The 24,768-nt window shown below is 40.8% G+C and overlaps 1 protein-coding gene across 19 annotated transcripts; it reads right to left on the bottom strand.

The window, feature by feature from the left end:
• Positions 1-403: 403 nt before the first annotated feature.
• On the bottom strand, positions 404-24,170 carry lrrfip2 (leucine rich repeat (in FLII) interacting protein 2). 19 transcript variants are annotated; one of them, XM_074646719.1, is made up of 27 exons: positions 23,974-24,170; positions 21,728-21,891; positions 14,841-14,927; positions 14,339-14,398; positions 13,616-13,675; positions 13,434-13,472; positions 13,128-13,199; positions 11,397-11,444; positions 11,214-11,282; positions 10,863-10,952; positions 10,281-10,337; positions 9,184-9,237; positions 9,001-9,057; positions 8,447-8,518; positions 8,035-8,148; positions 7,569-7,610; positions 7,033-7,164; positions 6,513-6,584; positions 5,478-5,648; positions 5,272-5,364; positions 4,755-4,847; positions 3,976-4,077; positions 2,488-2,620; positions 1,686-1,856; positions 1,515-1,594; positions 1,309-1,413; positions 404-1,223 (listed from the first exon to the last, which is right to left on the bottom strand). In XM_074646719.1, the coding sequence occupies exons 2-27, from the start codon at positions 21,815-21,817 to the stop codon at positions 1,113-1,115; spliced, it is 2,274 nt and encodes a 757-aa protein (XP_074502820.1). In that variant the 5' UTR covers positions 21,818-21,891; positions 23,974-24,170; the 3' UTR covers positions 404-1,112. The 19 variants fall into 19 exon arrangements, with proteins under 19 accessions (XP_074502820.1, XP_074502825.1, XP_074502824.1 ...); XM_074646724.1 differs by lacking the exon at positions 4,755-4,847; XM_074646723.1 differs by lacking the exon at positions 6,513-6,584.
• Between the last annotated feature and the right edge of the window lie 598 nt (positions 24,171-24,768).

Raw genomic sequence — 24,768 nt, 5'->3', positions numbered from 1 at the left:
CGGCGAGTCGCGTCGGACGCCCGTGATTTACATAAAGTAGCCAGGACTTCAACTTCACGCAAATAAGGAGCGGGCGTCGTGACGCCTAGTCTCTCGAATCGCGACGCCACGCTACCGGAATGCATTGCGCGGCTTCTTGCATAGACAATGAATGGGGAGCGTGGAAAGCACGGAGCCTGTGGACACGTACCGTAATCAGTTCATCCTCGAGTCCAAGTGGATGTTTGTACCTGAAGAAATTCACTCCAGGCGTTCCTGAAATATCGCTTTCACGGGAATGGGCCGGACGTACGAACAACCCGAAAACATATTGCATCTGTCCACGGCTGTCGCCGGCGTAGAGGCATAATAATAGCAAAAAAAGCTAAACTGCATCATGAAAAGAACAGATTCAGATAGTATACACAGTTCTGTAAATTACACATTTATTTTCAAGAAATCTTTTAAATATTTGAAAAAAATTCAATGAAACCGCAGCAGACACAGTTGGTTCTACACATTTTCAAATAATGACTGCACCTTTTTAAATACATCTTTCTGTACCTGTTAAAACGATTATTGTTTCATTGAGCGGTACGGACTCCCAGTCTCCTAGTGTGAAAAGGCACTTCACTGTGTGAGGGGAAGCTGGGAAGGTGCGAGGCCGGAGCAGCCGTGAGGGTTGAATAGTTTAAAAGCATCATTATTACTCATTCATGCAACTTATCAAAAACAAAACAAACAAAAAAACAAAACAAAGTACAGCCAAGCACCCAGCCAGAGAGATAAAATCTAATGGATAACATGATGTAGTACATAGCTCTGAAAAATTAAGCAGTGACTAGAGAAATTTCCTCAGATTCATCTCCCAGTAACTTTATAGTTTTATTAGTTAAGTTTCTGAGTCAGTCCTCCAAAAACGCTGCCGGACAAAACCAACGCTTCCGTTTAAAAAAAAAAGAAAAAAGACACAGTCCAGTTTGTTGCCTGTGCTACACGTTTTGTAAGTGTTTTTGGTTAGCTACAAATCTTAAAGTGTTACAGCTAAAAATGGAAATGTGCTCCAGACGCAATATGGCAGTCAGAGGTCTGAGGTGCGAGTTTAAGGGCTTCTGTGGTGACGCTGCCTTGCCTCACTGCTGTGACAGAAGGGCGTTCCTGTTGGCCTTCATCTTCTCAAGGCGCTTTACTAGGTGGTTGTTGGTCATCTCCATCTCCTCGTTCTTATCTAGAGCTGTGCGCAGCTGTGGGGGAACAGAGGGGAGGAGTTACATTCAGCCTTTCATTCATTTCCTGTTTCATATTACAAATTGAAATCTGGGTCTTTACCTCTCTTTGAAGTTTCCGTTTTTCTGCTTTTAGTTCGTCTTCTACTTTCTCCGAGTTGTCTGCTGATGACTTGTACCTTGACACTTGCCCTTCAAGTCTGTTAATCTGGGAAACGGACACAAAAGAATACAACTTTTTCATATCGTGTTTCTATAATATATTGTGAACTATTATTCAGTTTGACAAGACATTTCTTTTTTACTTACATTTTGTTCCATTGTACCCATTTCCTGTTCTGCCTTAGAAAGCTTGAATTTGTATTCACTAATCTGTCTGTTGGCATCTCCTACAGAGAGAAAAACACAAACCAGTGAGTTTGAAAATACAACAAGTGTTCAAAAGATGTGTGCTGATAAATAATTACAAGGCCAACTTACTCTGCATCTCAATAACGTGTAGGTCTGTACCGTTCTCCATCCTCTCCCCGTCTGTGTATGCACTGTCCATTTTTGAGTGTTTCTGTCTCTCCTCCTCCAGCTGATTCTTCAGCTTCCTGATCTGAGCCAACAGTTCATCTTTCTCTTCCGCCAACTTTCGTAGCCTCACATCTACAACACAAATGGAAAATACATTAAGCTGATACCATTTACTGTAACATAGCAGAAGATGCTGACTGGACAAACTGGAATGTGTTCAGCAGGTTGGCATGCTAAAAATACACTGAAATGTGACTGTCAGCTGTTTTTATACCATTACGTTTTCGGGATGTCCGTAAGTACATCCGTCCACTTGGACTCAAGTAAAGAACTGATCACATTTTGGTGGTTAAGGTTACCGTGACCTCACTTGCGTCCCATTCACGTGATATCTAAGGAATGCCTTTACTCAAATTTGGCACAAATGTCCACTTGGACTCAAGGATGAGCTGATTAAATTTTGGTGGTGAAAGGTCAAGGTCACTATGACCTCACAAAACACGTATTAGCTATAACTAAATAATTCATATGCTAATTATGACAATATCACACAAATGATCTTATAGGATAAAATAATGAAGTGATGACATTTTGGACAGACATGGATGTGAACTGCAACTTGACTGGTTGGCGGAGGCATGCAACCGCGAAGCAGTAATTCTAGTTCTTATTACAAGCTTTGTGAATACACACCTCATCAGCTCAGTTTATTTAGCATCCATGTGAACAGTTCATGTGGACAGAAGTAATATCCCTGACTCACCCAGCGGGCCCTCTCCTGCAGACTCCAGCACCTGGGCGGCCTCCTGGGAGACCACAGTTATCCCTGAGGACAGAGGCTCATGGTTGACATCTCCATTGGGTGTGCCGTCTGGGATGATGACCAGCCCATGTGTCTGTGATGAGAGAACACACGTTACTGAGGACTGGCTCCACTCTCTCTGTTGGCAAAAACTTCACAGTAACGAGGGTACTGTGCACTGATGTCACTTTTTTATGTAGCACAACCCTCACCACCAATGAGTGACCACACAGACCAACAATTGGCCGCTATGAATGGATGGAAAACAAAAATCTTGAAAAAGTAAAGGCCATTGTGAATGACAATGATCTGTATGACATACTGAACAGTCAGCGGTCTGTGGATGTCAAAATGTAGGGATGCACGATATACAGTATCGGTGGCCGATATATTATTGGCCCATAAGCAAGAGAGTTATTATTATTGTTTCGGTAATTGAATTTCAGTCAACAATAACATCCGATAATGTGCTCAGGGACGTCACTCGACTCGAACCCCGGATCCGAGTGGTGATTTTTGCCTCTCTGCCTCGCTGCTCTCTGTGCCTGACACTGTTTGCCTGAGGGCGGGGATGAGCTCCACACACACAGAGGACTTTGGATCAGAGAGGCCACAGCAGAGAGACTGAAACAGACTTGAGGTTTATATTTTACTCGACTCTAGTAAAATACTCGAGAATCCGCCTGTAAGGGAGACCACTCAAGCAATCCCTCTGTTGACCAAGCAGAACATGATCTTGCAGGACAACGCTGCTTGCAGTCAACTCCCCGTCTCCTCTTAACCCACAGCCGTACGGTGCTTGCTATGCCGATAGTGTATCGTTATGAATGAGCTAAAAACTATCGCTACTGAGCCTAATTACAAACAAGTAATATTATCTGTTATCATATTGGCTACAACAAACATCTCTATTAAAATGTAGCCATAAATGAGTGTCTCTGACACACATGTACTGTATATATATGCAGCATGTAGCTTAACACTGGGGGCCTAAAGTTACATTAACCAAAGCCTGAAGGCCCAAACTAAAGACCCGATGTCCAAATCTAAAGCAGGATGTGTGTCAGGATTTGTCTGATTGAAATGACTTTGTAAAATTATTTTAGTTATATTATAAGTCTCATTTTCAGAAAAGCATTCTGAATCTGTTGTTATACGGCCAACAGCTCTTTACCAGTAATTTGAAATAGTACACTGTACTCATGGTCAAGTACAGATCAACATGTAGCAAATGAGTTATGGAAAACCAGCAAGTAGTGCAAAAGTTATCAAGAAAAGAAAATGGAAAGAAAAACAAAGAGGCAGAAGTAAAAAGTGCAACACAATAGCAGGTTTGATAGCATTAACTGGCTTAGTTCCAACCAAAACGCAAAGTATAAAAAGTGGTTTGGGTCAGCAACTCATTCCTCCTAATCTTGTTTTTTCTGGTGGGACTTCAGGAAGACCTACCTCTCCTGCTTTGGCTTTCCCCTTGATGTCAGCAAGCTCATCTCTGAGCTCGTCTCTCTCATTCCTAATGCAATCAAAGTATTCTTTCTGCCTCTCTAGGGCCTGGCCACACAGACGAGAAAAAAAGACAAGAGAGGAGAAGAGGCAGAGGAGAAGTTGGATTGACTGTGGACAAACATGCATCACCACGTGCTACAGCAAGATATCTTCCATGCACAAACATGCCCTGACTCTGCACATCAAGCCAACAACAAGGAAATAGACACAAACAATACACACAGATGAGGAAGTTGAGAGTTGTGGTAGAGAACAGGGACTGAAGATACAGAGTTTGTAAGGAGGTCAATCTTTTCGACTTTGCACTTTGGGAAAACTACCTACCGACTTCATGACCTAACAAATTAACTGATCCACAGGTGGAACATGCATGTCATGCTAGAATATATAGATCACATTTCTTTTTTTTAAGTTTACATGACAATCCTAATAAAACTATTTTTATATCAAAGGCTGTCTGCAGCAGGCTTTATTACAGTGCCAATGCACTTGCATTGTTAGCTGAGCTTACGGGATCCAAACTGAAAACCCGGTTATTTTGACATGCAAAATTCCAAACTGTGAATGTGTCCAGGTATGTGCTAATGCCTTAAGGGTCTCCATCATGCAGAGACGGCATGAGAGGCAAAAGAGGTGGATGGACACTATGTCGAAAAGGCTGAAAAGCACAACCATCTATTGCCTCCCATGTTCTGTCAGAGCACCCCTATGGGACCTCCTACCCCAATCTTTTTGTCCTTCCAGTTTATCGTTTCCTGCAGGTCAAACACCTCTCTGGTGAGGGCATCTAACTTAGTCTGCATTCGCTGGCTCTCCTGGAGCGGCGTTGGAGCAGTAACAAGATGACACAGTACAGGATAAAGAGCAGAATAGGAAAAATTGAATGGAACAAAGACAAAAAGGAGTGAAAATGCACATAAACCCATACAGATACAAAAATGAGAGATAAGAACAGGTGAAACAGGGTGAGAAGAGACTAATTTGAGGAGATAATGCTGAGAAAGGAATGAATGTTCAGAGTCAGATAGGACAATGAAACAGAGCTAAATGTCAGAAGGGACAGAGAGGACCTAGAGGCGGGCCAGTGCCAATCAATCCTTATCAAGTTCCTGCAGAACAGAGCCTCTTCTGCAGCCTGCACAGAGGCACTAACACCTTTCAAGGTGTTGACAGAATAACAGTCTGATGTGGTCACGCTGGCAGAAACAGTTTGTTTTTCTAATGAAAGGACAGCCTTACCTCTATAAGCTCATCTCTCTGGCGAATTCCCTCTTTCAGTTCTTCTTGTTTATGTTGCAAGACTGTACATGTGTGCTTCTGTCTTTCTAGTTCCTGAAACCATAGATAGAACATTTCAGCCACAACCCGTTGAAATTAATATTTTGTAACTTTACCTACATAAACTTGATTTCTGAAGGGTGGTTTAACATGATAATAAACTTCACCTTTGACTTGTCTTCCAGCTCCCTCTTCATCTCAGCCATTTGTTCCTCCATCTCCTCTATGACGTCCTTTAGTGTGTCCACTTGATAGATGAAGTTGCCTTTGTCGTTGTCCAGCTGTGCGTTCGATACCATGGCTTTCTTATACTTTTCCTCCACCTCTGCAAGTGACTCCTGATAAGGGTGGTAGCATGTTAGTAAACAGAAAGCACGGCTCATCTACATGCACCAGGTAGTATTAGTTTTAAACACACATTGGCCAAACATACTACAAACATCGTTTCTTATTTCTAAATGTAAGATAAGTAAAGGCCTAATTCTGTACCACCTTTTGTGGTATTTTTCCATTTTAAAAAGGTCATTTGTGACAAATATGGGTGGTGCAAGTGGTGACATTGATCACGCAATAATTATAATACGTTGAATCACTTTCAGGAGTGAAACAAGGCAATGGTGTGAAAAGGGGATCTGAAAGAGAGAACTACAAGTGAACAACCAGGAAACAAGATGAGGAAAAGTAATCTAGCTAAAGTGCATCAGCTGTATCAAACTCTACAAAGAACAAGACAGGAGTCAAGTTTGTTAGTATACTACTCTTATAAATAAAACATACAGTGTCCTTTCTAAGAGAACGTTAAGCCGCTGAAAGTGACTGCCAGCCAGACGGCCATCCAACACTGTGGCAATGAAAGCCTGGGTGGAAGAAGAGCCTCAAAATTGAAAGCATGACTGTTATCTGTCAGCAGGTGGAGCATTTTAACTCGTCCTCTTACAACTTTGAACCCAGCTGAATTGTGGGAGTGTCGTCATTTCAGGCCACAACCAGCGAGTTGGATCAAAACAGGAAGTGAGGGAAGATCATGCAAAAGAAGGATCATTACACAATTCACACTGGGAGCACGCAAAGACACGGCTGTGGTGTTAGGAGCTACAGGAGGGGGCACAGAGGAGTATGAGTGGGGAAGGCAGGGAGGTTAGTGACGCCATACTGCTCCCAGAGAACAAGAGAAGGCATGCTGTGAGCTCAAGCCCCTCTACCTTCAGCTCTTTAAGCCCTTGCATGTACCGCCCTTCTACATCCTGAATCTGGTCCTTTAGTTCATAGATATCCTGTAAAGCAGATGGAAGGAATGGTTGGGGTTGAAGTGGGGCATCAGAGAGGGTTGGGGAGTATCAAGGAGAGATAACAAAGCACCCGTGCTGCCAAGTCAAAAACAATCCAGCTGGCATACAAATGACCAGCACACCCAGATATAAGGAACAGCTTCACAGGACACATGTCACATCCATAAAGAAAAATGGTTAAAGCAGACACTTAGAACAGCAAGGAGAGCACAACAGAAGAAATGCTGTAGGAGATTCATATGCAGAAGGAACAGATGTATACATAAATTGCTCAGACACAGAACATGTGGATTAGCATTTGAGCTGTATGATAATGAGATGATGAACATCTGGAGCTAAAACAAGTATAATTTTACTCATATGCTAACATTTTTCATCAGTTTATTCAGTCACATGTATAGCAGGGTGACACTGTGTGTATTGTAAATCTTACCCTAAGTTCACTCAGACTGGTGTCGGGGTCATAGGCGCTACCCGTGTCTGCGCTGCCCCGTCGTGACGAGGTGCCACCAAGCGATGCCAACGTGGCTGCCGAGAGGCCTGGGGTGGCACAGCGGGAAGATGGCTGAAAACAAAAAGTACCACAAAACTGCCGTCAGAAAAGCACAAGCAGCACAATGCAACACAACTCGGACATGTCATTCAACACCATCATCTGATACCACAGGGCTCTTAAGTGATCCTGCCCAATTCAAATCCTCCTGGGGGGGGTATTGTCACTGCCATGTGCTGAAGTGAATTTTATAAACCTGACAAACGAGCTCATAATCCCCACAGGCTGTGTGTATAAAAGTCACATGATGCTGCTTTGTTGATGTGTTGTGGTTACATGGTAGCTGCCTAATGTGGCATAGAAATCAATTAATTGTTCAGTGTGAGATTAAACTCACTGACTATTGCAGTGCCTATTTGGTGATTGGTGAAGATTTTGAATGAATAAAGTAAAATGCAAAACAATGGTGCACTCACCCGACTAAAATCTGTATACTGCTTGTCACATTTTTCATCCAGCTGAAAGAAAGAGAAGAAATATAATAAAAAGAGATAAAGACTATTTTGAGAACACCCCTCCTGTGTTGTCATGCTTGGAGCTGTTTCCTCATCTGTAAATCAGGGAGTTAGTCAAGGAGTTATGAGTCTGGGATAAGTGCTGCATGTTCACAGATCATAAACAGTTGAAAACCAAACAAGCAATTATAACAGTGAGTGAATCACACCACTCCATAAAGACAATTTTCTAAATCCATGCTGCTGCACACTGCAGCGTTGCAGTCACATCAACTTCAGCTGAACTTATACCACTTAACTTATTTAAAGTCGATAAAAACACACTGTGGGATGAGTTTTGAAAACCAAAGGTTATTTTTAATCATGCATCATTGGGGTTGCACTGCACTCGCCAGCCCACTGTTGTGAACTTAGCTTAGGCACTTACAGCGTCCAGATCTGGAATGCTCAAATCATCGAGGTCAGACACAATACTGCCTCTTCGGCTGGTGCGGCTGAAATAATCAGCAGCCGACTCGCTAATGTCCGAGAAGTCAGAGGACTGCTTACAACACACAAGGGATGAAGAGGATAGAGGCAGAGAAATACAGAATAACAGAGGGCCAAAGAGTAAAAACCATCAGAGAGGAAAGGGACAGAAGGAAAGCAATGACATATACAACTAGAGGGGATCACTGTTCAAGGTCAAGGCATTAAAAATGTATGTAGGTATTGAGCTGATCTTACGCAGAACGATACAATAAAAGAAACAGTTGAAAAGCTTTGATTATTAGATCATCAACTACTGTGATAGAACAGCATCAGTCTAGATTTAGTGCAGCCCAGTCCCTACAGCTCACCACACTGTCCCTGCGGCCTCTGCTGAAGCGGTCCTGGGACACGCTGCTGACAGTGTCATCATCTGAAGAAGACTGAGAGGAATACACACATACGTATAAACACACACGCATAGGATGACGCGCCAAAGTAATGTAGGATGGCTGCATGCCCAAGGCTTTCTCTGGCACACACTTGTTCAAACAGCAATCCATAGACATCCAGTAGCAGTCTCTGTATTAAACAGATTATTGGATTACTCTAAAGACTCTATACGTAATGCCAAATCATGCAATTAGGATCATTATGTCAAATGCACCAACTGGAGCCAAGTTAGGTAAGACAACCTTGCTACAACATCTTAGCCTGCACAGCACTGCAGAAGAAATCCTCAATTCACACACTTTAATGTAAATCAACGATGCTGTTCCCTAAAGCAAACTGTAGCTAGTTTGGTATGGGTGATCAACATTGTCCCTGGTGCTGACAGGGGTGAGGGGAAGCCTGGTAATAGGGGGCATCTGTGTGTGGTGTTAGCTGACATCATGCAGGGTGGCGGTGGTTTTAAGGTGCTCACCACAGGGCTGCTGCGGGTGGAGCTGGCTCCAGAGGAGTACCAGCTGTATTCAGAGGGCTGCGGATGGGAGGAGGACGACAGGGGATCAACATGAACGCAGATGTCAGTCCACATGCACAACAGTTAGCTGCCTTGGTGGTGAGATTGCTCTAACGCTGTTCGACAAACATTCAGAAGACTTACAGCTTTTGAACTGTACCCCGAGCCGTAAGGAGCGGTGTCGTCACAAATAGAGGCCTGAGGGCACACGTGGGAGACAATGCAGGGCTCAGCAAAACACAAGAGGGAGCATCAATCTTTGACGCACTAGCTAAGTAGGTTGAGTAGACTGACTTTCTCTGGGCCATGCAATAAACAGAAACACTCCGTATCTCCAACATCAAGTAGGCCATTTGTTTCAGTACTCTAAAGGCCCTGAGACACCAAGCCGACGGTCGGTGAGCGTGTGTCAGCCTAGATTTGCGGTTTGTCCCGCACCGTCGTCTCCCGTGTCGGAGGCTTTTCTGCCAATTCAGCATGTTGAATCGGCGGCGGACCCTGTCAGTGAGAGGAATCACTCTGATTGGCTGTTCAACTTAAGCAAATCAGTGCACGAAAAGAGAAACAAAAGTGAGGAAAGCAAGCCAACGAGTAAAGTCAAGAGGGCAAACACAGAAGGTTCTTCTCATTTTTCATCTTCATCTCATCTGATCATTCCAATACACAGATATTTTCACAACGACATGGAATGAAGCTAAGCGGTGATTGAGAGTGGTGTGAAAATGGTCGGCAAACGCTGCTTTGTTTCATGTACGTATCATAACAACGGCTTGTATATCTGCAGTCATCGGTCTTCCAGTTTCCCTTTTTGAACAACAAATACAGACTACAGCTGCCTGCTGGTGTGGAGACTTATTTCCTCTCACGCAGGCGCAGAATGTACGCGGTAACTGGCTGACGGCTGTAGTCTTTGCAGTGTGTTCAAATGCAACTTGTCGGCCAAGACAAAGGCGACATGAGGCAACGCAACAGTCTGCCTTCAGCGCCTCTAGTTCTTCGATGTCGGCTTGGTGTGTCTGGGCCATAAAACAAAAAGCGCTGGCTTCTCGCAAACCTCTACCTTATCTAACTGAAGCTCATATCTCTGGCCAAGAGTGTCCAGGAGCTAAATATAAGTGGTCCCAACCACCCTGGGCATCCTATCAGATCTATGTGGCCACAAGAGAGGGGGATTGTCTACTTCTGAAGGTAACTAGAGGCATGCAGAGAGATGATAGCCAATCAAGTGGACAGAAACTGACCATGCTGTAGCTGCGAGGCAGCCCCGTGCCAATGGTGGAGGATGAGGAAGTGGTGGCCTGTCAGAGAGGAGGGGAGCAGGGAAATGTCAGTTTAGAGGACAGAGGAAAGCTGTAGCAGGAATGTGTGGAGGAGTGAGACTAAAGAGCTGCAGAAAGTGGAAACAGGATGGATGTTTTGCTGACCCTGTAACATTTAGGGCGAAACGTGTTGAGGAGTAGTGAGGTCAGGTGACACTGTCCCTGTCGACTGTTTTAATACTGGTGGAGGAGCTCCACCTTTTGTCTGTCACCAAGTAATCTACATAAATTCAAACGATCACAAGAACTATTTTACAGTGGGGAGCTACACTAGCTACAAAACTATGTTTCTTTCTTTGCTTTGATGATTTTATGACACAAACAATATCTCTTATTGCAGTTATATAACAAGTTTGTTAGGCATATAAATGTCCAATAAAGTAAACCATGCAGATAGGAATATACGGCTTCAACTGGCTCTGGTGTCACTATTAGTCTCCTTTAACCACATCAGTCTGCATATAAAAGGGCTTAAAGTTGGACAGCACTGGCAGGGGGACCAACCCGAGGCTGATAGGTGGAAGTGGAGGGAGGAGGCGTTGGTTTGGTCTTCGTTAGGCTGGTGTAGTTCCTTTGATCGTGGTAAAGTCCAGTCTGGAAGGGTAGCAACAGAACGTGACCTCAAACAAACACCGACATAACAAATTTGATACTCAAGTGTCAGACTAATATCTATTTCAGACACATTCAACACGGCTTGGTCAGCATCTGCGTGACGCTTCACAACGCAATGAATAGTCAATCTTATCAGTGATAAAGTTTATCAACCACCGCAAGCCACTATCATTAGTCTACACTGCCTCCATGCTTGAGGCTGCAGAAGAGACACACTAAACACTGAAGGAGTACACTAACCAGCAGGTCCTTCTTCGAGGAGCTGGACGAAGCCCTTTTATGGCCATGCAGGTCATTGTACACAGAACTCTGCTCAGCCCAGAAAAAAAATATTTTAAAAAAGAAAAGCAAAAATGAGACAAAGGGGCGAGAGGAAAAGCACAGAAGCAGTGATAAACAGATGATCATCACTTAGGTACATACAGTGGAGCGGGAAGTCTTGAGGGTGGAGCTAGAGGTGAGGCCATCAGACTGAAGAAAGAACAGGAGTCACAAGAATTATGATCAGAAGAAGATCAAACAACTGAGAAACTTTTAGGTTGCGGTTAGGTGTGCACTGGCAGAAGCATACATTTCACGTGTGTCACCAACACTAGGTTAGTTGTTCAACAGGCAACAAGTAATCCAACGCATCAATGGATCAAGCAAACAATCTATCACCCTGCCAAGGCAACAGTGAAGGAACAAAACATTTGCCAGTGGCACTCTGCCTATTATGATGGTTGTGTGATGTTCTTAATATGATGTTGAAAACAGTCAGCCTTAAGGTACCAAGTACAAATGCAGACGCTCCTTATGTAATCCTGTTGAAAACGGCTTTGAGTTTTTGATGGTATATTTCAACAGATTCTAGCTGATAACTGCACCAAAAGTCTTGTCAAAGTACAAATTTCCAGCACTTTAAAGCTGAAAATTCTAAATCAAACTTTAGTATCAGTCCATCAGAATCGCTCATCAACACATTCAAGAACGATACAGGGTCAAATTCAATGTGGAAAAGAAAGTGAAACAGATATCTCCAGCAGTCGCATCAGAGTTTACGTTAGCTGGCATCACGTGTAATTGTCCGGCTGATTAAATGTCCATTAGGAAATATGCCAAATAAATGAAATGAATTAATTAATAGCATATTAAATAGACTAATATTGTAAGATATGTTGCCAAGACAACTTAAATATAAACTTATATTTCACAAAAGTTGAAATTCCTCCGCTCCGCTGTGCTTCTAATCCAATACACTTTTGTCAGATTCAGCGACTATCTCCTCAAGGTGTTTGTTCTGTGTGTGTGCTGGGGGAAAAAAGCTGGTCTTCATACAAAGCCAGCTGACTGTGTAAATACGAAAGAAACAAACAAAGTGACTCGGACCAAGCCACTACAATAATTATATAAATAATGATTACATCTATGCTTCTTCAATAAATTTTGACTTTTGGACTTTGGACTGAGACAATTACAGAGACAAGGAGCGCAGTGCTGCGCTCTCTGTGAGTATGTGTGTGCTTGACTGAGACAGAGAGGGGAAGAGAAGGTGGACTGCATGCAATGTTTCGGTAAGGTATTAATAATAATGTGAATGTCAACATTATGAGTTTAGCTTCAAACTATTCTGTAGGCTACAGCCCTCTGAGCCACACAACACTATTTTGAATTTGACCAACGTGGAAATGGGACCGACCAGCCTGTTATTTTATTTTTTAGACCGCTCCTTCATTTAACTTATTTTCAAGTTATGTGAAATGTAGGTTATTATATGGCTATTTAAAACATATGTCCGGTAGTTGTTCTATATGGTTGGAATTCTGGAAAATTGACCGCCATATTGGCCGTCAAAAAAAAAAGTCTAGCGTAAACCTTAGCCTCAATGCTATGTTACCTTCCAGGTATAACCTAATCTGTCATATGTGAATCTCCTATATGAAAAGGGTATAATTAAAGCAGAAGTAGATGAGACAGACTGAAAGAATGTGGAAACAAAATCTGAAAACAGTCGGTTGCTTCTGAGCAGATCCTTTGGAATCTAAGTGAATTCTGCTTCGCACCATAAAGTTAGCCAGACCTGAACTTTACATGCTGAGAATCTAGGTATTCAATCAGTTGCCAAAACCACACGAATACACATTATGATCTCACACACATGCACACACGACGCACCAACAAATCTTTTCTATGGGAACTGGATCGACTCTTAGACCCCAAGTCACGCAATGCTGATGATGAGGTTGACTTCAAATAAAAAACACACAAAAGCAAACATTAGAAGAAATCTTCACTTCGCCATCTATTTTAAGCTACTATATGACAGAGATGAATACTACTACCAAATAACAGTATTTCACCCAAAGGCATTAATTAAACAAGTGCTTTCCCAACAAGAACAATGGCTTTCACACATCTGTGTGCCACTATGTGAGCGCAGTCTTAATACAAACTGGCAGGGATTTATTATGTATTACGCACCCTGTAGCTGCGGACTGACATGACATCATCATCCAGCCCCTGTTGATGTGGAAACATGGAGTCACAGCAGAAAAGCAGACAGAGAGGAACATGGGTGATGAGAGATTAACTGCAGGATTAAAGGAGAAAGAAGAAAGGAAATACAGGCAGACAAAGAGGAAGTGTGTGGGGGAGATACAGACCCGGCGAGGACGGCTGCTGGATATACTACTACTAGAGCCTCTGGCTTTGTCTGAGTCAGCCTGGAGTGAGGAAGGAAAGTTGGGAAAGATTATAGAGTGAAAGTAGGGAGGCTCAATCACAGGGGTGAATAAGGTCACTTCAACGCTCAACAGTTGCTATGCAAAGCCAAAACCATGCTAAACAACTTCTGTCATCATGTTTAGAACCAAATGGATGTCATAAACATTTGCAAATGTTATCCTCTTTAAGCATGGCAGCAAGATTAATGATACACAAAAACAGCTTATATATCGCACACTTTGGTCTCATTTGTTCTTTTGAAAAGGCAACATAACGGCACACAATGAAAATCTTTGCTTCTCTTTAATGCGTTGACACACCAACACAAAGAGATTAATTCCATGCAAAAGTTGTTCATCAACAAGCATCAATCCTTTCTGAAGTTTGAGGAGCAGCACTGAACGTCCAAACCACCTTCTTGCATGCAGACTCACCCACCCTAAATAAAGTCAAAGGCCAATGCTTGCTCTACGAATACACACAGCCACAGATTACGGTGTCTCCAAAGCAAATACACTGCTGAGGCATATTTCCACAGTGAGGCACAGTGTAGTCTTGGAGTCAAGTGTAGCTAAATGGTCAGGCTTCACTGGGGCTCAATCCCACACAACAGGCTGTGTTAGTGGAGTGAGAAGCTGCAACACTTTCTCGCGCTCGCCTACCATCCACTGGTGGATCTGACCCCATTTTCTGTTGCTACTGCTGGATGAGTGGTAAGAACGCTAGACAGAGGGAGAAGTGCCAGGAAAAACATACAATCATACTTCACTTAAAACTGCTGAAATGCAAAAACTGGGTGACATTCACATCAGGAATAGAACTTTTGGTTTTATCTGTGGACATGCAGCACTTTCATTTTTCTTTCTGTGGGTATAGATTCGTGTATGAACTGTCAGATTAAACTAAAAATGTCTTTCAAGGCATAAAGCCAAACAGCTCCTCTGCACCTGTGACTATGGAGGCAGATGAGCAGCTTGCCAACACGGAGTCAGTTAATGTAGCCACTGTCCATGTAAAAACAACAAATGAAAAATGAATAGAGGAGAAAACAAGGCCAATTTCCATGTTCAATATACAGTTGATGGGGCATTACACTAGCTTGCTTGATGGGTTGAATAATGGTGACGCTGCATCTTTGCCCTTAAGGTCCACTTTCTTATATACCTCTTTTTGCTGGCGTTCAAGTTCCCTCATTCGAATATCCCTGGCCTCCGCTCGAGCCGCCCTCTTCGCTGCAAGCCTCGCCTCCGCCTGTGAGACACAACATGAACACACTTGTTAGCCATGACTGGAAACTCGTAAAAGGTGACTTTAGGACACGCCCAACGAGTGCAAGGAATAAACACAAGGAGGGGAATAGCTTCACTCAACAAACAATCACACAGAAGAATTTACATGAGTATATTTGGATACTCAAGTCATCAGTTTCCTGTGAGAGAAAAGAGATGTACACATGGGTTGATTTAATTTCTTCACCGCGGCTTCAGTGTGGTTGTCAAGCCCCATGAGAGCCCAGCTTCTTTCCCCAGCTGGAAACTAATTAACCAATCTTTTGATGATGAGGTTGACCTTATGGTAGCGCTGCATAATTACAACACTGTAGTTTATTGTTTAGATGTATTAAATAAATCAAATTAAAAAATGTAAAAAGTTTTCTCAGATAAACAATCTAGTTTAGAGGACAGCTATGTGTAGCATCAGTATAATTTGTCAAGTTTATAATACCGTTTCTACTGAGAGCATGTATTTACTTGCAATAAGTAACACTGCCTTTTAAATTATTTTCCAAAAACAACTGAATATTCAAAACAACAGACCACACAAAGAGACTTGATGGTAATCTCACACTAGGAATAATGCAGTTACATTGGCCAGGTTGACCATTATAACCACAATTGTACAGGTATCTCTATATATTTCTGTTAATAAGTTACAAGAAACATCAGAACAGAAATGCCAAAGATATATCTGAGGAAATTTAGAAACAGTTAGTCATAGTTTATCCACCAGAGAGCACTGACAAGTTTTATTTTTGCACTGTAAAATGTTCAACTCTGTGCATATCTTGATATGGATTCAGGGGGTTCATTATCAAAAATGTTTGTTTATAAAGATATAAAGATATTAATATCGGCTGATATATCATTACCCAATTTTCTACTCTCTAAAATATCGTTATCAGCCTACTAAATCCACTATCGGTCGGGCTATAATATGGACACTGTCCAGCATAAATTCTCAACAGAGTTCATACTGTACGGTGTGCCCTTTGCTGACCAGTTTCTTCCGTGAATCCCAGCTTTGTAGTCCTGTCCAAAGGGAGTGCTTGGGATGCCTCATCACCAACAGCATGTGCTAACCATCAGTTTCAGGAGGGCTGATTTAAAGACCTCATGGGGAAAATACCAATAGTGCACAAACAAACTGACAGAGAAGTACAGGATCAAGGGAAAACAAAGTGAGTCACAATAGTGTGGTTGTGCTCAGTCGGTAAACAAGTAGGCGACTCGCTGAATCTTAAGAAGCACAAACAAGTCTAAGCCAAAGCCAAACTGAGGCTGACAAACTCTCCTCTGGGGGGAAAAGTGAGAAGAGTTGTCACACAATTTGCCCCCAACCGAGTCAGAATATGAAAAGGAGCTTATTTTACAGCAGAAGGAGTTAATTCAGGCGAGCCCTACACAGTACTGAGGAGTCACACAGGTGACTATGTAGACTATCCTTCCATTACGTCCATAATACCAATCACATTCCGTACATGCTCTGAAACTGAACATCCCACCAACAAAGAATGGCACACTTGCTCATGGAGCCTAGCCCTTTATCTCTAACTAAATGACAGTCCATAAATACAGCGTGTGGTGTGTACAGTATCTCGCTGCAGGCAAACACTGTCAGCATTCCAGCAATTTCTTATCTGCACTGCCAGAATAGAAGGCCTGTGGGCATAGGCTATTCCTGTTTCAATACTAGCCTGCAGTGAACAAACAATGTTTTATAATAATGCTGAACCACCCAAAACCACCCACATTCAGGTTCTTTTTGCCTATACACCTAGTGTTGGGTAAAAGAAAATGTCAAACCTAAACCTAATTATTGCCAAAAACATTTTAAAAACAGAAAGACAATTGAGGCTGAAGCTTACGTCTCAACAATAGGAGGAAGTGATCTGTATCCATTTGGCCAGACCATAGTTTTAATGAAGTATAATATGTTGTTTTACAGTGATAAGATACCTTCATTTATCTTCCCAGGATAGGCAGTGAGTGAAAAACATAACCCAGAATGATAGTCTGAGCAAAGTTGGGGTGATGAGTGAGATACAGTAAAGCCCATTACATAAAAATGTGCATTTTTAATAGCCAATACACAAATCCTAAATTTCATGGTAAATTGATAGTTGATTAAACTTAGTTAATTTACTGTTAACAAACAATTAAATTATGATTCATAATGTTTTCTAATAATTAGTGATGCTATCATTTCTATTATTTTATCATTAGTTTGTGTAATATGAAATAAATAGCCTATATTGTATCATAGCTGGTAGGAGACGATAACAATTACATTCTGATTACAATAGTAAACTATTTATTAACAGTTTATTGTTGCACACATAATATTTTAAATACTATATTAAGTATTTGTTAGTGAATACCAAATGATTTGTAAACCTTTAAGAAATCGTTTGTAAAACATCTATAAACATTGCATAGATAGATGGACCAGAAACCAATTATTAACTATTGACAAAGTATTAACTCTCTGTCTAAATAATGTTTATATATGCTTTACAAAATATTTATTAACCATTTAACAAGGTGCTATAATCATCAATTGCAACTTTATAACAGCCATCCAAATTAAGTTTATGGATGGTTTACAAACCAATTATTAACCATTAAAAAAGTATGGTCCATCTATCTATGTAATATTTGCAGATGTTTTACAGATGATTTCTTAAAGGGTTTATAAAATAATTTCATAATCATTAACAAATACTTATATACTGTATATATATGTATATATATATACATATATATATACAGTATATAAAATGTTATAATGTGTGCAACAATAAACTGTTAAAATAACATTATTTTATATAATCATAGCATTATTAATAATTAGTAAACATTAATTATCATTTCATTGTTTGTTAACAGTAAAATAACTATTAACTAAGTTTAACTAGTATGACTAGTAGTTTACCATTTATAAATGATGGTTATTATAAAGTGTTACCGATTAATTTTGTGTGTGAATAAGTGTACTATGTAGTTATTTGTTTTTCAAAACTGCACGAAAACCAAAAGAAAACTTATGGTTAAATACTGTTTTGCAAACGTACATGCAATGTGGGACATTTTTGTAACCATTTTCTATGGCTGCTCTGTCTGATTTTGGAATCGAACTGATGGTCACACATTGAAACTTTGTACAAGGTGAAAAAGGAAGTAAAGTTGTGAGAGTATGAAGAGAGAGCAAATGAGACAGCAAAAGAGACGGCTGGCCCTTCCTCTGCACCTGTTGAGCTGTCTGACAGTATGACCTGCTCTGCACAGCAGCACAGCTGAGCTCTCTGTCTCTGTCCTATCTATAGCCTGGCCCATCCGGCCCCAGCTCTCTGACAGCCATATCATGGGGCTGGGAGGGTAACCTGAGTAGCACAAGTTCATCATCATACACACCTCCAGCACTCTGGGCAATAGGAGTCCAGAAATCCACCATGAGATCACCTGGCGAACTCTCAACACTGAATTGTGTATAATGAGATTATGATAATTAAGCGCTACCCCAGTTAGGTTAAAGCCAATGAAATGTAGAGATTTACTACTTTTCTGGTTTTATATCACTGTAAATTATATTAAAAAAATAATATTTTGGGGTTTTGGATTGCTGGTTCAGAAAAAAAGCAACTTGAGGACATCTGGGCTCTGGGAAATTATGACAAATTAACACAATCAAATAAATAATCAGATTACAGATTAACAGATCACAGATTAATCAATAATGAAAATAATCAAAACAATACTCCAATATTAAAACTTGCACGTGCAGTGTCCAACAAATAATAAAATAAAATAAAATAACTAGTAATTGGGGTATAATATTGCTGCATTTATGATCTCAATAATCTGCAAATGAAAAGAAAAGAAAGAAATTTGTAGAGATTATGTAAATGGAAGATGCCGATATGTAAACGGAATACTTTAAAAGGGCCAGTTTCAGGGGATCTCTTAGCAGAAATTGAATATAACATTCATCATAACCATGATTTCATTAGTGTTTAATCACCTCAAACTAAGAATCGTTGTGTTTTTGTTATCTTAGAATGAGCCCTTCATATCTACATAGGGAGCGAGTCCTCTTCACAGAGTCTTCATACCACTAGATGCCGCCAAATCCTACACACTGTACCTCTAACATCCTCGATAAAAACGAATTGCAGAATTTTATCTAGCAATAATCCCTGGCAGTGTAAACGACAAATGCACTGCTTATTGCCAAGTCAACTCAACAATTCACGTTATTATTATCACCAAAAAGCCAAGACAGCATGAAGTAAGTCAAAACGAAGTATAAAACAGATTTTAAAAACTGATAGATTTGTTTAGATACCTTGATAGTCAGCTTTAAAAAATAGGCCTGTACAGTCACTGTAGGTACACTACACTGCTCTGTTATGTAAATGACTAACCTTTGGGTCTCTCTTGCAACATTAAATTACATCAGACTAGTCCTTGAAAATGTTGATTGCTTGCTCCTAATATGACAAAAACATGACAATTTAAAAGTAAAATAAAACACAACTAATGTCAAAAAGCTTACGTTATCAGGGTATGAAGTCCGATAAAACGGCCCGTCTTTGTCCATCAGTTGTTGACAGACACTTTAATATTTGCTTTGTTCTCTGCAGCTTAGCAGTCTCTTAACTGTTCACGGAAAAAGAAAGTGTGACACTTTCAACTGCAATAATGACTTGTTGATATCACAAATGAAATCATATGAACTATGAACTATAGCTTCCACAGAAACACACACCCTCTGTACACTGAAGAAAGTCAATGATTGTTTTATTCAAGTACCATTAGCTCCCTTAGATCCTAATCTGAGGGACAACGGGTATGAGATGATCATCTAATTCTAACATTTGACAACTGTCAGATTTCTAAGCAAGCTGCTGGTATTCAAAAGGACTGACTGCCCAGTAATGTAAGAGGCCTCAGAACTGGGCTGGTGAGGGTGTAGGCTCAAATTCACTGTCATCCTCAGCAGTGATCGGTGCCAAACACAGGCAGGCAAGCTGTAACTTTTCTTAACCAGGCACAGACAACACAAGGCAGAAGCTGCAGTGTTTTGAAGATTTGTTTGGGAGGGTGGCGATGTGCAACAAGTTAGACACTGACCCCTTGAGCCCCCTGCACAGTTGATCTAATCTCTGCTTTGCTCCACAAAGAGTTTCAGATTCAAAACCTGACTGGGAGGGTCAGATGACTCATGTTTCTATGATCGGCCTGCATGACTATAAAGAGAGCAAATGGAGCCTTGTGCTTAGTGCCCAAGAATGAGGCACTGCACAGATGAAGCATACGTAAAACAGGCCAAGGCAAATATTTAAGAAAAGCCGATTCATCCAGTGTTACAATTTTAACTGTAAAAGAAAGAAATCATTTGACTTGACCAGAAATCTTCAAAGAAAATCTGCAGATAATGTGTCTTTTCACCTATGTCTGCCACGCATAAAAGACATTAAACTCCGAAAACTGATCTTTGCATTTCATGTTGTTGGCCACCTCACTCTGAAAAAAGACAAAGGAATGGCAGCCCTGCAGTGGAACAAAATGGAATAATCCCAGGGCATGTCGTTACAGGCAAGGCAGCTTCACTCCTCTACCCGTGTTTTCCCCCCCAAACGAAAACACTACAAGTCAAGTCAATCTCTCTGTGGTCCAAACCAGCTGTCTCCACTCATTTGGGCTGAAACACATATTAACCAGCAGAACCTGAATATCCACATTAAAGTATATGCTTCAGGGGCCCATTTGCTGACACAACATTGACCACCATGTTTCAAATCACACATTATGTATTGTGTAATAAATACACGTTTCTGTCTCAGGTTGACTAAACACCTGGGTGTTGAATGGAGAATGGAAAAAGTAAGCAAGCCTAACACATGACACATTGTCTACCAGGTTGCATTTAAATCTGAATCTGCTCCCAATATTCAAGAAATCTATCAAGAGCTGTTGTCAAAAGCAACAAGTCCTTAAAACAATTCCTATTAAACTGCAGAGTTATTCAAAGTTAACTTGATTATCATCAGAACTGCTTGTGTTTACTCCATCTGTAAAATCAATTTAACACATTTCTGCTCCTTTTGTTAGTAGTCTCAATATATTTTCGGTTGTACTGAATATTTTGGTTTTCAAAAAAACATTAAAAAATCATCAAGATCCACTAATGTTTGAAAGATACAAGTATAGTTGAATAATTTCCGCAATCTTTAGAAAAACAAATTACCTGGACATGCTCAAGAACAAACAGTGGTTTCTGCAAATATTGGCAAAAACACAAAAACATGTAATCATTTTTTGGTTTAGGTAATGGTAACGATACAACATGGACTATAGATGCAACTGAAAAGAGCCTACATATACATTAAAGTTTCCAAGCTTTGGCAATACATTCCATATACAGTAGGTTTTAGATTAAAGTGTCTCTCTTTCAGCCACAGTGCAGTGTCAGCCAATCATGAGTGCTGATAATGGTTTCAACAGTCTATTCGTATTCCCTTTATTTTAAAATGTGATGGTGCTGCTGCACAAATTAACAACATCGGAGACTGGCAAATCAATATTCTACCTATGCTTTAAGAGCCCATTATCTGGATGAGGATAAACAAGACAATTTGAGCTGGATAAAATAATATTAGTATCGATTAAGCAATTGGTGAATGTAGCAATGTAGGGAGAATATAGCTCAGATCAATTCCACTTTGCCCCAAAATGGAAAGACAGTGTGTATGTGATGGAGTTTGAACTTACTTCCCGGGCAATGCTACTCAAAGCCTCATCCTCTGCTGAGAACCGGTCTTTCAGAGGGGCCCGCTTTCTACCAGTGCCTTGAGTCCCCATGTTGCCGCTGCAACTGTAGCTCCACCGATGATGATGTGTCAGGCCAAAAAATACACAGAACTGTATGTAAATACCTACAGGGGAAAAGCAGACACAAAAGACACTCAATGGCCTGTAAACAAAGCCAAGTATTAGAATAACATGTGCATTATCCAGTTTCAAACTAAATTTACTTTGACTTTATTGTCCACCTTAGTCGAAATTTGTCTTTGGCTTCTCTAGTACATAAAAGATAAATTCAAACATGACATGAAATTCAAACATTAAAAACATACAGTCGGCAAAACACTCTGCACTGTTACAAAACATACAACAACAAACGTACAATTGTGCAAATGGGCAGGAAACAGCAGCAACAGATGGGGATAAGTTACACCTTTCAAAATACTTAAGGTCTTCCCTAGTGCAGTCAATTTCATTGTGTATGGTTTAAGCACTCTAATCTCACTAAGCAACCCATACACTCCCCATCTCTTCTTGTCACTCATGTTTGGCACCTACAGTACAATGGCTTGGATAAACAGTTGTAGCTGACATGAATCAGCCTTAAAGGTCCCATATCATGCTAATTTTCAGGTTCATACTTGTATTTTGTGTTTCTACTAGAACATGTTGACATGCTGTAATGTTCAAAAAAAACTTTATTTTCCTCATACTGTCGGTCTGAATATGCCTGTATTTACCCTCTGTCTGAAACGCTCCGTTTTAGCGCATTTTGACGGAATTGCAATAGAATTGCGTTGCTAGTCAACAGCTTGGGTCCATGTGTACTTCCTGTTAGCTGATGACATTCACATACACTGCAACCGGGAATAAACTGGGACACATTTAGAATGTTTACATTTAAAACTGTGTAAAGGGTCTAAATGTTGTATGTTTGTGACCTCACAAATAGACAGAAATCTTGACAGCTAGTTTCAAATACAGAGTTTCTGAATACGGGCACATGTGTGTATTTCCCTGTGGATTGAGCGTTTCGATACTTTCACAGTATTTATATAGGACTTAAGCCTGCTTTATAATAAAAAAAAATGAAAATCTCACTTTTTTACAATATGGGACCTTTAAGGTGGCATGCAGGATCACTGCAGCCTTAGATATCAGCATTTGAACACAACAGCTAATGAGGTCTACAGAGGGAATGAGGATATTAAGCTTTACTTTTGAAACTGATCTGAATCCATGATTGTTCACTGATATGGCTTGCATTAGCTGGTACAGTATAGTAGTATTCCTCATCGTCAACATGATGATTTATTTGATGATGGGACAGCCTGACAATGTCAAAGTTATCTGATCACGTAGACACAACAGAGCTCTCTGTAGCTGGCTGGTAAAGACAGACAAGGGGGGGAAAACGCCTAGTTTAGGACCCAGCTGAGTCAGAGGACCCAAGCGAAGCATGAGCACTCATTGAAGACGTCCACAATTTAAATGTTACCAGGCTGACCACCTCAGAAACTCAATTCAAGATTCACTTTATTGTCATTTCACTGAATATTTGCATACACAGAAGGAAACGAAATATTGTTTCCTCTCAAAAAGGATAGAATAAATAAGTATTAAAAATACCTAAAAATAACGATAAAAGAATAAAATAAGTAAACGTTTCAGACATCATTTTGCAGTCATACACCCATTGTGCAGTCGTGTTTAGCAGCTTCAGAACTATAATAACCCTTGGTCAATTTACAACAGGATGATACATTACTATCAGCTTCAACTTGAGATAACTTACTGAAACATTAACGTTATTCCAACCACTAACAAAGCTAATATTACACTCCTCATGTCCATGAGAGAAAGGGAGAGTTACCATCTGAGCTTTAGTTACACCAGCCCTGTTAGCGTTAGCTGGATCATTCTACTAACGTTGACTTAAGGTTAGCCAGCTCACTATGAAGCTAACGTTAACTAGCATTCCCGAGGTTCCCATTAAAAAGTTAGCTGTCTTTACCCTTTAAGACTCTTCCTCCACTTCCATTGAAGCTTTACAAAAACGAGGAATATCCACGCATGTCCTTTCCACAGCTTTGACCCCCTCAGCACCGACGAACAGCTAGCTGGGGAGTTAGCTCTGGCTAGCCGGTGATGCTAACCTCAGACAGGACACTGATCCTCCAACGTCCAACTGCCCAACACATACACAACCTTACCTTTAAATAACCCCGCGGTACCGCCAAGGTGTTGTCCCTTTTCTCCTGGAGGTTTTTAGCGGAGAGCCATTGGGCTTGTCTTCATAGATTGGTGGTGTTTTTGTCCACACTGACAGCTGTCATCAGTCCTTTGCACCGCTTTCCACCGCTCCCTCTGGTCTCCACACAGCGGTTAGCTCCGCAAGGTCCCGGATGTTCGGGAAAAATTAGGGTGTGATGCTACGTTCAAGGACCGTGGGACATATCAGAATGCCACCGACTGGAGAGAGAGAGTGGTTTTCCATTGAGTGATAATGAATAGGTCTGGTATGACAACATGCGTTGCCTACGTACAACATAAGTGACTTTCCAGTATTCCACTTTTAGAAGCTGACAGCATGGAAATTGTTTAAAGGTCCCATATTATGAAAGAGTGAGATTTTCATGTTTTTTTTATTATAAAGCAGGCTTAAGTCCTATATAAATACTGTGAAAGTATCGAAACACTCAATCCACAGGGAAATACACACAGCCCTTATTCAGAAACTCTGCATTTGAAACAAGCTGTCAAACATTATGCTACTCTTAAAAAGCAAGAATGACTTCATGCCAAGGCGACTTCATAATAAGGCCACGTAATTCACTTAATTGGAAAAATTATCTAAGAAAAAAAAATACTCAAATAATAGGAAACAAAATTTCCGGTCACAGGTGGTCAGTTTATAATTTAGACTTGAAACTTGACTTGGACTTGCAAAAAATGACTTGAGAGCATCTCTGCTTTTTACTTCATGAAAGTATACGCTGTATACTTTA

This window comes from Sebastes fasciatus, chromosome 9, assembly GCF_043250625.1.
Source record: "Sebastes fasciatus isolate fSebFas1 chromosome 9, fSebFas1.pri, whole genome shotgun sequence".
Lineage (NCBI taxonomy): Eukaryota > Metazoa > Chordata > Actinopteri > Perciformes > Sebastidae > Sebastes > Sebastes fasciatus.
The sequence above is the reverse complement of the archived record's forward strand: the minus strand, read 5'-3'. Positions and strand labels throughout refer to the sequence as shown.

Excerpts from the sequence above, each read along its gene's own strand:
- lrrfip2 (XM_074646719.1), bottom strand. The coding sequence starts at position 21,817 with ATGGGGACTCAAGGCACTGGTAGAAAGCGGGCCCCTCTGAAAGACCGG. Across the intron at positions 14,928-21,727 it reads TGAGTAGCATTGCCCGGGAA|GCGGAGGCGAGGCTTGCAGC; the intron begins GTAAGTTCAAAC and ends TGTGTCTCACAG. Across the intron at positions 9,058-9,183 it reads CGGGGTACAGTTCAAAAGCT|CCCTCTGAATACAGCTGGTA; the intron begins GTAAGTCTTCTG and ends TCCCATCCGCAG.